Source organism: Ptychodera flava, chromosome 9, assembly GCF_041260155.1.
Source record: "Ptychodera flava strain L36383 chromosome 9, AS_Pfla_20210202, whole genome shotgun sequence".
In the NCBI taxonomy this organism is placed as follows: Eukaryota; Metazoa; Hemichordata; class Enteropneusta; family Ptychoderidae; genus Ptychodera; species Ptychodera flava.
In genome coordinates, this window is record NC_091936.1 from 34,047,675 (window position 1) to 34,060,061 (window position 12,387).

At 37.3% G+C, this 12,387-nt stretch overlaps 1 protein-coding gene across 1 annotated transcript; it reads right to left on the reverse strand.

The window, feature by feature from the left end:
* Positions 1 to 438: 438 nt before the first annotated feature.
* LOC139141288 (polypeptide N-acetylgalactosaminyltransferase 5-like) lies at positions 439 to 11,927 on the reverse strand. Its single transcript, XM_070710913.1, has 10 exons — positions 11,812 to 11,927; positions 10,174 to 10,340; positions 7,178 to 7,332; positions 6,259 to 6,473; positions 5,853 to 5,970; positions 4,919 to 5,059; positions 4,213 to 4,407; positions 2,407 to 2,511; positions 1,631 to 1,771; positions 439 to 564 (listed from the first exon to the last, which is right to left on the reverse strand). The coding sequence occupies exons 1-10, from the start codon at positions 11,925 to 11,927 to the stop codon at positions 439 to 441; spliced, it is 1,479 nt and encodes a 492-aa protein (XP_070567014.1).
* Between the last annotated feature and the right edge of the window lie 460 nt (positions 11,928 to 12,387).

Sequence of the window (12,387 nt, forward strand, 5' to 3'; positions counted from 1 at the left end):
CTTTGAGTGCTGTGATTTTTCCAACCAAAATTTCAGTGTGACATTTTACCAATCTTTATGAATTTTTCTGTAATTTTTTGATAATTTTGGACCAAAGGGACGTAACCTTTCAATGGCTGCAATTTTGGACCAAATTTTGGAAAAAATCTGGAAAAAACTTGTCCAGATCTGAAAAAGTTGCTGGCTATTGTCATATTCTATAAAGGCAACAAAAGTTGAGTTTGGCATTCAAAGGGTTAAGTAATTTATCCAAAGTGTGAAAATTCACAGAAAAGATATTGCATTGTATGAAGGACAATATTCTGCATTCTATGACCTGTCATTTGATAACGTCAGTGTTGTGTCTGACTTCATAGAGATAGAAAATTTTGTCAAGGCAGTTGCTAGCATCTTGTTGACGGAGTATATGTTCAGTCTGGCCTTCACAATTCCAGTAATTCATTCAAATACCCATGACTGTCTCGGGTCATTTCCATTGCATTGTGCAAGTTGTACTTCACTGCGTCGTCTGGCAGACTTGGCGTACATACAGCGTTTTCTGATTGGATGATATATTTCTCCATCCTGTAGGTTTAGAATTGATAAAAAACTTGCTTTTTGTTTGTATCCGAACCCCTTCAAGCACTTTACTTTGGTCCATCCCCATAGTTTCCAATGGTTTGGTTGAATTCAGATTGCAAAGAATGAGGACAAAAAGGCCTTCTTGTAAGGAATATGTCTCAGTGGCCGTGGATAGTTGAAGTAATATGGATGTCAAATGAAAGTCATTGCATTTGACCCCAAAATGTCTCCCCTATATGAGGGTTTAGAATGGTGAAAAAACATAAGCAAATTTATGATTCAAGCTTCCCCCAAACAGTTTATTGCCAAAATATTATGTCGGATGTTTGAAGTACTGACAGGTTTTTCAAAAGACATGACAAAACAAAATCTATGGAGTACCATGCACATACATGTACCTTGGGTTTCCATGATGTTACTGTAGCATTTAGTTTAGCTCACGTTTGTGCATAACAACCAGAATGGAGCTAAATCCCCTCCGTCTAACATGTTTATCACGGGCATATTTTAGTTATTGCTAGAGCCTATCTCAGCTCATTTTGGATATACAGATAAATGCAGATGAGATTTCATAGTTGTACTCATTATGAACACATAATGCTTGTCAGCAATGAAGAAAAAATAACTTTTGTATAAATGTTGTATTCCATGTAAAAAAATTACCGTAGAGAATTCAAATTTGAAATCATGGAAAAAAGGAGTGGAATGTTTTTAAGAATGTGTTTATCACATATAATACAGCTTTTGTTTGCTGGGTTTTGTGTTTTTCTCTTCTTTTTTGTATGACAAAAGTGTGACGTGTCATTTACTCTAACAGTCAACTACATGTTAATATGTATGGTTAATAAGCATTGTAGAAACAGTGTGCCCTCCATGAACATGGATTTGTGGAAACTTAGTGTCAATTTGAGGAATTGTGAAAATTTCTTTGCATCAGCTCTGTGTCTTTACATGTAAATCAATAGATTTTCTTGCATCACAGGTAATTTGTTTGTGTTCAGGCAGATCATCTTGGCTTAGCCAGCACGCTGCATAGAAAAAATCTACAGTGCATTGATTCGTTGCCTACCTGGTATTTCCACTTCTGAATTGCCGGCACTCTCTTACCAGGACTAGCACAGTCATTGAGGATAACGTAGCGTCCTGTAAGGTCTGGCTGGATACAGAGCTCATCGTTCCTGATTTCACCATCTCTAGTCAGTTCAAAATACTTCAAGAAATGGTGGAATATGCTTGAATGTCTTGCAAGATCAAGTTCATCATTTCTGATTTCAGCTTTTATAGTCAGTGCAAAATGCTTAGTGGAAATGATGGAATGTACGTGATTTTGGGCAACAATACCTAACTGTTATGGGATTTTCAGTTATTGATAATGTTAAAATTTCCAGTCAATTTTTCTTCGATAGCCACAAAAATAGTAGTATTTTCAGCCATTTGCAAGTTTTAAATCATAATAGTGCTCCAAGAGAAATTGTACTTCCTTCAACATGTTCAAGTTTGAGAAGTCAATTTTTGTATGATAATTATTTCATACCAGGATGTAAATGGTTTTCTCAAGTAACAACAACTCAGCCTGCATTTTCTCAGTCGGTATTTTTACTTGCAATTAGGAAAACTTCACATGATTTGAATCATTTTAGGATAATTGTATGGTGATAAAGGTTAAATGTTTTTGAGTCAATGAAATTTTGCACAACAAAAATAATAACTTCCCTCCTTGCTCCTCCACAACATTTTTCTTCCAACTCAAATAACACTTTTATCCTCGTGCAATTATCCCAAAACAATTCCATGATATGTAATATTTGAGTGTGCTTTGGTGAGCTTTCAAAATCCTGTACTTACCTCATTGCCACCAAGGCCATGACATGGCCACAGTATGAGACGTTTTCCAGCCTGTCCGTTCTGATCATTTGCGTCTACACACATGTTTGTGCCTCTGTTACGAAGCTATATAGTGACATAAAAAAACGAGAAACAAAATGCTTGTTGTAATTTGACTTCAAACAGGTCCAATGATCACTATCATTCAAGATAAATAGATAATTTAGTAGCTCAAAGGAACAACAAGAATGACATTTTGCCAATTTATTTTCCAAGTATTTTTTCACCCTACATTCCCTGGACAAAGGTCCAGTAGTGCCGTACTGAGAACCAGTTATATTCCACAAGGTCCAGTTATACTGTACTGAAGACCAGTTATACTGTACATGGTCCAGTTATACTGTACTGAGGTCCAGTTATACTGTACAAGGTCCAGTTATACTGTACTCAGGTCCAGTTATATTGTATTAGGTCCAGTTACAGTGTAAGGAGGACCATTAAACAGTACATTCGTTTGAAAACAGTAGGGCTGTACAAACTTTAACCTGTTCACCCCATTTGCTTGTAAACTGGTCCACAAAGACCAATGATAACAATGGGTTTGGACCAAACCATGGAGGTGGAAGCAGTAAATAAGTAAAACAGCTACCATGATTGCATCATCTTATCCTGATCAGTATTTGTGTTACAGGTCCTGAAATCAGTGACCAGAATTTTTTTTTACATCTCCCGATAAGATGAATATATTAAACTTGAAAAAGAAGCAAGTTAATAAATCTGTATTGTGTACATAAATTATTCTGTGTGTATTATAATTTTTCTTTTATTCTTCAAGTTATTTATTCAGTAATTATTTTCTGTTTTAGAGTATACAGAAATCAAGTTTCTGTATTACAGGGCTGTATTGATTAGCTTGTGTATATTATTGATTTTATTTGCTTGCTTGTTTTCAATATGGCATATTATATACCTATGTATAATACATTTTTATTTCTCCAGCGTCTCTCTTGTGTTCTGAGTAATTATCTTCAAGATGGTCGAAATAAAAGATGATTTCACAAAATGTTTTTCACCTGAGTGGCTAGTCTACATGTAATTAAACTAGAAGTTGTTGACTTCATGACTTTAAGCAATCTAATTTATGTGCCAGCACATACATATGGTACCTTCCTAATATCATATACTTAAGTCACCTACTGACCTACATATGTATATTACCAGTACAGACAGATATACATACATACATACATACATATCCACATATATATTTATGTAGGGACATATATCCACAAACGTGCTCACTGGCACTTAAAAAAAAATCAGCAAAACACTGGAAATCATTAAAATAGTGAAACAATGAGAAATGTGCATACAATATATATACCTACATACATACATTTTGTACATCAACATACATACATTTTGTACACCTACATACATACATACATTTGTGTGCATGCTTACATAATTTCTATGCCTTGAGATTGAGGGATGCATGAAACATCTCAGATATTACTTTGTACTTTTAATTTGTGTCATAATATATATATATATATATAATATATATATATATATATATATATATATATATATATATATATATATATATATATATATATATATATATATATAAAGCCTGTATTGTCACAATTTTACAGGAAAGAAAACACACTTGAAACACCAATTTATGTTAATTCCAAATTCTTGCTGTTTCCATGCTACAGCCTTTCCTTCTAGTTTGATCTAGATACGCCTAGTTTGATATTGGAAGATATTTTCACATGAATTCCAAAGGGAAAAATCATACTCGTTGTCAGTAATGCTCACCATGGCAGTGCTGGTGATGATATTGCTGTCCCTGGGTACATACAACTCTGGATAGACGTGTTCCAAGTACCATCCAAAACTTTCACAATTCAGCCTCGTTCGTAGTTCCCGTCGCCCGGTGACGTCACCGAAGTCGACGTGACGTAAATGCGGCAGACGTGAGTAGAAAATTTCCTTGTAGTCGTCCAGCCATACCTAGCACACATAGTGATCAAGGAATACGCATGCGTAATTTACTTTGGACTACGAGGGCCACGGGTACTGTCCTGAAGACCCAACTCCAATTTATCAGTTTTGATTAAATTCTAATTAAATGTAGCCGTTTGCTTTGAAATTCTATGGCTCTCTCTCTCTCTCTCTCTCTCTCTCTCTCTCTCATATATATGTGAACACAGTTTTATCAAGCACCACATTAACTGTATATCTGAACAAAGAAATGTTGAAAACAAAAGTAACGATAAGAAGTTTTGGTTCCATATTGCCAATGTCGTTTGTACAAGAAACCATCAACAGCAGTCACTTCTTCCTCAATCACTTTGCTGAAAAAAGTACGAAGTGTTATCAAATATTGCATCTTTGAGCTAGAAAACGTTTGTGCGAAAAATTATCGAGTGCCAAACTGACTCCCATGTCCACACTTCCAATCGAAGTTCTCCTTTAATATAGCAACAAGATCTGAAAACATAAAACTACATTCTTTACCTACCTCAGCAACACGTATTGCGTTTCGTTCGATGGTGTCCATAACACTTGCCTTTCCTGGGAATGAGTACGGCTGTACGCTTCGATAAACGTGACCTACTCTTGAACACGGAATAATTTCAATGGATCCGTTACATAGCCATACCTGTATATCGATAATTACCATAGCTTAGCGCCTTTGCATTTTGCCGAAGATCGAAATAAGAGTGAGCTCCTAAAACGCGTGTTTAATGGTAATCGAAGAGGTTTTCATATTTGTGTACAGACACATCCTAATTTTTACACTTTTCATTGATTTTAGAGACCATTTACAAAGCATCATTCTCATAACAATTGGGGTTTCTGTCTCGGCCTTCACCTTCACCTTCAGAGAGAGAGCTCTGATCTTACAGTAACCATGGAGGGACTGTGCCTTCAAAAACACCGAGTTTGGCTTTTATCCCTGCTTGCAAAATGGCAGCAATCTTTTTGTCGACTGTTTATTCTTAAATTCTTTTAAAAAGCGTGATGTCTTCAACGTGAATAACATTTTATCATTTTATCTGTACCTTCAAGAACTGCCTTCAAGACTGCCAACAGCTATATTTCCACTGTTCACGTAACGCTTGTTGTTAAGGACACCCGTCTTGTGAGCCAAGACAGTGAACTAGTAGAAGGCCGAGCAATTTTTACCTATAAAAGTTACCTATACACGAAGTCATTTGAGCGCGTGCATCAAATATATAACAATAGTATGGTCTTTCGAAAATGCTTGAATTTGAGAGAAAGTTTAAGAACATTCCAACCAAATCGCAACGCCATTTCTCATGTATTTCTGGTTCAGGGCACACCGAACGTTATTTCTCAGATTTGTACGAAGAGGGCTCTGTTTTTTTTTTTCCCTGTTCGCGTGGTGATGGAGAAAATTTCGAAACACGTGTGATTGTTATTTTGCATACCTTGATAGATTCTTCCAAGTTTTCACCTCCCCATATTTCCATTCCATCGTCAAAGCCGCCGAGTTTCAGGAATTGTTTTCGGTTAATCGAGAAAAGGCCTCCTGGCATGGCAGGTGATCTGAACAAAAATAAGCGCCACTATGATGCAATCTCAAATTCTCGAATGTTAAACTTTGCTTCCGAAACAGTCACAATGTTTGCCTATCCCAGTTTCACTTCAGATCTGATATTGAAGTTAAGGGCCCGAGGGAGTCGAGAGTGATCTCATGACTTCAAAACAGGACAACCCAAAACTGAAAAAGTGCGTCACCCCGGATGAGAGACAAATGGATAATGTCTTAGCCTCGTTTGAAAAGTTTGACTGGATCACAAAGTATCAAACAATAGCACACGTCATTGGACGAACCTGATGGGTTCTATTGGACTGGATCGGTTTCTGTACCACGGCACTGGTTTCCATCGGTACTGTAATCTCCAGTTGAACCCTCCCCTCATGTACGGCTCACCAAGAACTTTGTATTGGAAGTTATCTCTGTTTATTTCATCCACGACCGGCGTCACGATGACGCTGGCGTCTTCGGATATCCGAGACAGCAGAGGTTCCAGCCATCCAACCATCACCTTGATTTTGAAAGCGAAATGGGTTGGTTGAAGGGAATTCGAAACTATTTGTCCCTCTCAAAAGGTAAGATCCATCTCATGCTTGTCTGGTCAATAATTCTCATGACAACCTTTGACTTAAAGGGGCATATTCCTTGAGATACCCAACGTTCTATGTATGCACCAGTCTAATTCACTCTTTGCAAACCTTTGTTTTCCATTTAAATTTGATATCGGTAGAAAAATTTACTTTCTGTTCTGTCATATCAGTAGTATTCTTTGTTAATGTGTCACTCACAATTAGAGAAACAAACATTATAGAAACACACAACCAGCGAAACACATAGGGAGATGCTTGAGAGAGAGAGAGAGAGAGAGAGAGAGAGAGAGAGAGAGAGAGAGAGAGAGAGAGAGAGAGAGAGAGAGAGAGAGAGAGAGGAGGGAGGGAGACAGACTCTGACAGGTAGACAAACAGAGAGACAGAGACAGACAGAGCACAGAGACAGCGATAGACAGACGGAGACGGAGAAAGGGAGAAATGTATCTTTAACAATGGGACCTGAACATGACTGTCGTACGAAAATCAAATGTATATTTGCTTTTTGAATTCTGACCATTTTCATTCATTTTTATTCATTTTCATTCATTAGTTGAGGGGTGGAACAACTCAAGGAGGGGAGGGGTGTGGGGGAACATGATGTCCCATTTCGTTTTCCGAAACCTACCTCACAATGTGAATCCAAAAAAGTGATGATTTCAGATTTAGCGATCTCTACGGCCAACAAACGAGCACGTATCAAGCCCAGTCTTTCCTGCGATCGGACCAGTTTCACTTTTGTCAAGTTGGCGACGTAATGCTCTAGCTTTGATTCAAGATGAGCTGAAATAACGAAGCACTGAAATATCACCAATACATTTGTAATTCGTAATGCTGTAAACCCGTAATTCCTTTGAAAACAGGAGTAGGCCTAAGGAAAATTTGAGAATAGAAACAGAAAGTCTGTGATATACGATGGCCTCAGTCAAAAGTTATAACAGCGAGTAGACCCAAAAGTAGGTCAGTTTCTAATTGATTGCATTAAGTGTCGATGTCATTGATGATATTTTAAAAAGGCGCTCAGAAAGGTCGTTCTCTATCCGCAATCATGAAAATGACTCGTGATACGTTTTGTTAGCGTGTTATTCTCATTCGTTCCAAAAGACATGGCGAATTTAGAGGTCCATCGGTTGAAGTTTCTCTATCATACAATAACCTATGACCAATCGGATGGTGGGCCTGAGATTGAACAAAATCAAAGTGTAACAAATGAGATTTTGAATTTTCCGTTAAACATTACTTTGTTTTCAAAGTTTTTGTCCGTACTTACACAAACCTTACCGGACTGACATTGCCAGCATTCGGTCTCCGCCAACGGTTTGAGAAGAATCGCAATAAGGCGCCGCCAACGAAATTAAAAGTAAATATTCACCCCTACACAACATAGCGTAATTTTGTCTTTGTCCTGCAGAGCGTACAGAACCAAGTCACGTGTGAATTCCCTCAACTCCTGCTAATTTATCACCATTAATTTGCAATTCATTGAAAATGTATACACCAGTCACCTCAGATCGTAAGTGAAATGATACTTTAACATGCAATTCGGAGAGACTACGTTAACAATATCGAGCTACGGCCGGGTCGCTTGATGATACTGCTGAGTATATAGTTACGAGAAATCTCTTTACTCTAGTAAATTAATGAACATCTTCGGTTCGTTTAAATTACTCTTATCAACTTGAAGTCAACTCGTAAATGAAATTTCCCTTCTCTTTTCGAGAAGAAATGTTCATTCTCTGACCGATAAAAAGGTTGGTATTTATAAAAGGAACGAAGAAAAACTAACAGGAACGATGGGACATTTCCAAGAGGAACAATGCAAAACTGATGTTAACGCTCACGATCCTTCTCCTGAAGTGAACTTCGCATTCCTTTATCCATGGAGGTAGGAAGCCTCTTCCTACCTCCATGCTCTATCGGATCTAGTCGGATCGTTTTTTATCGTGAACTAAGTTCACTGTTTCCATCGTTTTTTAGACGTATTGTGTGAACGACGTGCTGAAAAAAGACCCTCCTCAACTTCCCCGACAATTCCTTGATTACTGTACAAACCACCAGAGCAGAATATACGTACGTTTTCATACGATCGTCAGCAAACTTATAACAGAAACTGTACAGCTGAGATCAACGTAACCTCAGTCGATGGTTTTTGAGTACATTGAACCAGCAGCACATTGCACATTTTTAACGGTTCTGAAAATTAACGAATTGATTTGATTGCTGTCGAACGTTAGGAATTAAACCAGTGACATGCAATCTGAGCATGTTCGCTCCATTTTCAATTCATGTTCGTGAATAGCTTTACGTTCAGCGAATTTGCATAGCTTAAGTACTCAGTAACCCATTTTATAGCATTGAATGAACCGCCGGCCAAGTAACAGAGGCCTCCTTTTTGTAAATTTTAATTAGATTTTAGAATTTTCATGGAATTCAATCACATGTACTATTTGTGTGACGAATAGACATAGAGGTGTGTTTATATTGAATTACCAAAAGTGTTTTTTTGAGTCGGTACAACGAATATCGAGATTTTTCGATTGACGGCGGAGACGTGCCAGACAAAATCATTATATTTTGTAATTTTTTGACGTCTTCTTCTCACAATATTTCGATTTTTAGACAGCACATATGTGTAGATAGAAGTCGCATACATCACGGGTCGAAAATGGTTTCATGGGCTTTTAAATCTCTGTGAAGCTGTGCTCAGGTATGTGTGGTGAGAAAAATAGCTATCAGATTCAGTCGATTGGCTAGTATGGTCACCGATCTTTCAATACGCACAATGTGTGTACTATAACAGTCAGATATGAAGAACGTGTACTCGAAATACCACCCCCCAAAAAACTTTTTTATCAAATGCGTTTTAAGTAGGATATTCAATTGTGGCAAATCACTTTGACCCATCAATGTCCCGTATTCAAAGTCAGAATAGCTTTGGTCGCATGGTAGCCTGATTTCTGAATCGTAATGCGTGTAAAATGTCAGTTGATCTACTGACAAACAGTCGTTCTACAAGCGTAAAATGATGAAATTTGTGCCCTAATTACGAATAATTGCAACTTGTGGCAATATTTGTAGAGTGACACTTTACGCCAATAGACATGTGTTGTTCGTTTTTGTAAAGAGGTCACGGTATACCGTGGACAGTCTATGGGTATACGTAGCTGCGATAATTGTATCTGGTAGAGGCAATTGGCTGTTATGGTTAGAGTGATCTTACACTGAGGGCAAAGTGTGCTAAGAAACTGGTGTCAAATTATTGCCTATCCATTTGACGACAGCTTAGGGCCTAGTCATTTATTCTAAATGATGATGATGATGATGATGATGATGATGATGATGATGATGATGATGATGATCACCGGGATGATCATCATCATCATCATCATCATCATCATCATCATCATCATCATCATCATCATTACCACCACTAGGGTCAACATCACAACGTCAACAAATCAAAACGAGCCAAATTTTTCAATTATTATACAAGAGGCGTGCATTCACATTTGAAGAACCTAACACCTCGGGTTTCGTACGTGATTATTTTGATCTCGGTATACTCTTGAGTGGGAATACATTTGTAAAAGTAGAAAATAGCAATAGTATATTCCAACGACTTACACATAGAGCTGGCATCGTCTAAGATGATTATTTCAAATAAGAGGTCGCCCGGTGTTCTGTCCAAGACACTGTGCACTGTCCTCAACAAAGTAGACCAAGCCTCGTTGTGGAAACAGATAATAACACTGGTTGCCGGCAAGTTCACCTGGTAAGTCTGGGTCCGGCATCTAAAATATGGTGAAACAATAAGTCTCGCATCCGTATAGTTCAATTCATGTTTGTTTATGCTGTAAAACTTACCTTTGATGTAACAATTAAGCAGTTCGGTGTTGAAGCGGAATTGTGTTGGCTAAGTAACAGAAATATGAAATATTCCGAAACTATTCTTGCACGACAACGTAAGAAGAAACAGTGTATGATCTTGTCACATGTATAAACAACAATATAATTTCACTCTGAAAACTTACAATTGTGCTGGGGGCTGGGTTAAAACCTTCAATATTGATATTGATACTGTATACTTTTTTTAAAACTGACAAATTTATCGCAACGATAATAAAAGTGACAACGTAAATTCTGTGTATAAGTAAATTGGAAAAAAGTGTATTTTTCTTTTCATTCTGCATAAAAATCCAAGAGCATGGTGGCATACTTTTTGGATTTTTGACAAATTGTTGAAAATCAAATTCCTGTTGTTCAATCGTGTTAAGATTAAGCGTGCCTGGTTCACTGTATTATTCTGTTTTTATTTTAGCACCTGTTCAATTGTAAATCACATACTACTTCATGGTCGATATTTGTTTTCTTTTGGAATGGCCCTTTACAAGCAAGGTCTATAATTCCTGTGCACGAGAATAGTATTGGATTATTTCTTAAGGTAGTATGCACCTCGAAAATCAAAGACTTATTAAAAACTTTTGCTCAAACTTTCGTAAAGGAATATTTCAGCCTTTTTCTTTCAGAATCAAGAATAAAAATCAGGGGTCACTGTGCAAATGTTGGTACTAGAGAAACAAATTATCCAAGATTTATCAATATTTGAAAATTCAAAATGGCCGCCATCCCTGTGTTATCTCTATAGAGAAAAATAAAATCTTGGATTTTCGAAAAACTAAGCCGGTGACAAGTTTTCTTACAACAAGAGCTTTAATATGAACCCCCACAAATGTTTTATCAGAAAAGAATTGTAAAAGTTTGAGAGTCTGAATATCTGTCCCCGAGGCACATTCTACCTTAAAGAAAACCATTTACGCTTTCACTCTATCGGAAACGGCTCATGTCAAAGAGACCACATGGAGGTTGATCGAGGAAGGGCACTTTTCAAAAATACGTCGACACTGACCATGACAGTTCCGCGCATCACACTGAGCGGGATTGTGATACCAGTAAGATTCGTCATTTGAAAGTTGGGCATTAAGATAATAAAGTTTATTGTAGGATACATATACAACTGTTAAAATATTCACGGTCTCTTTTTTTTATGATTTTCGAAATTGACTTCTATTATTTTAACATCGTTCCTACCGTAAAAGGGTGAGATCCATTCTGCGCTGTTTCAACTCCTGCCGCAATGAATTTTTCTAAAAAGCTTACACATATATTTTAAAAAGTTCCTATGGATAAAGACAATCAGTGACATATGATTTAAATTAAATTCTTTACTAAATGTAGATATTGCTATAGGCAGTATATACTTACAGCTTATGGCGTCCGTCTTGAAGACGTCTTCGAAGGGATATTTTGTCACTCAAGAAAGCATTGAATCCATGATTTCTGTAACCAATTTGTACCTGTAATTTTTCCCTCGCTGTCATCTTTCTAATAGTAGGTTTTCCCAAATCGCCCTCTAAATTAAAGTCCTCGGGGTTGCTGTTATCGAAATCGGCATACCTTCTACTCCTAGGATGGATTAATTCTGCATTTTGCCATTGTTTGCCGACTGTGGGCTTGGGATGTGCCTTGGCGATGTGACTATCTCTTGGCTGTCGTTCCCGCGGATATTTACTGTTGCCCGGCTGTCGAAAGATGTTTTCGGAGAACGAACTAGTAATTTCAGACTTCGCGTCAGGTGCTAAGCGGCCAGACTTTCCTCTAAAACAGTAATTGTATAGGAATGAACTTGAAATATACAGAACAGAGATCGTAGCTACAACTGATATGAGCTTAAGTATCCTGCATATCAGGGACATTTTTTCCAAAGCAATGAAGAAAAATATAGAGTTATTTAAACGCAGGAACCAGTTATATCTACAGGCAGGTCTATAGCGCGATTCC

Bases quoted from the DNA above. Each gene is read 5' to 3' on its own strand.
- LOC139141288 (XM_070710913.1), bottom strand. From the start codon at position 11,927: ATGACAGCGAGGGAAAAATTACAGGTACAAATTGGTTACAGAAATCAT. The intron at 5,971-6,258 runs GTTCGTCCAATG...ATTTTTGTTCAG, and splicing joins AGTCCAATAGAACCCATCAG to ATCACCTGCCATGCCAGGAG. The intron at 565-1,630 runs GTAGGCAACGAA...CTAAACCTACAG, and splicing joins TTCAGAAGTGGAAATACCAG to GATGGAGAAATATATCATCC.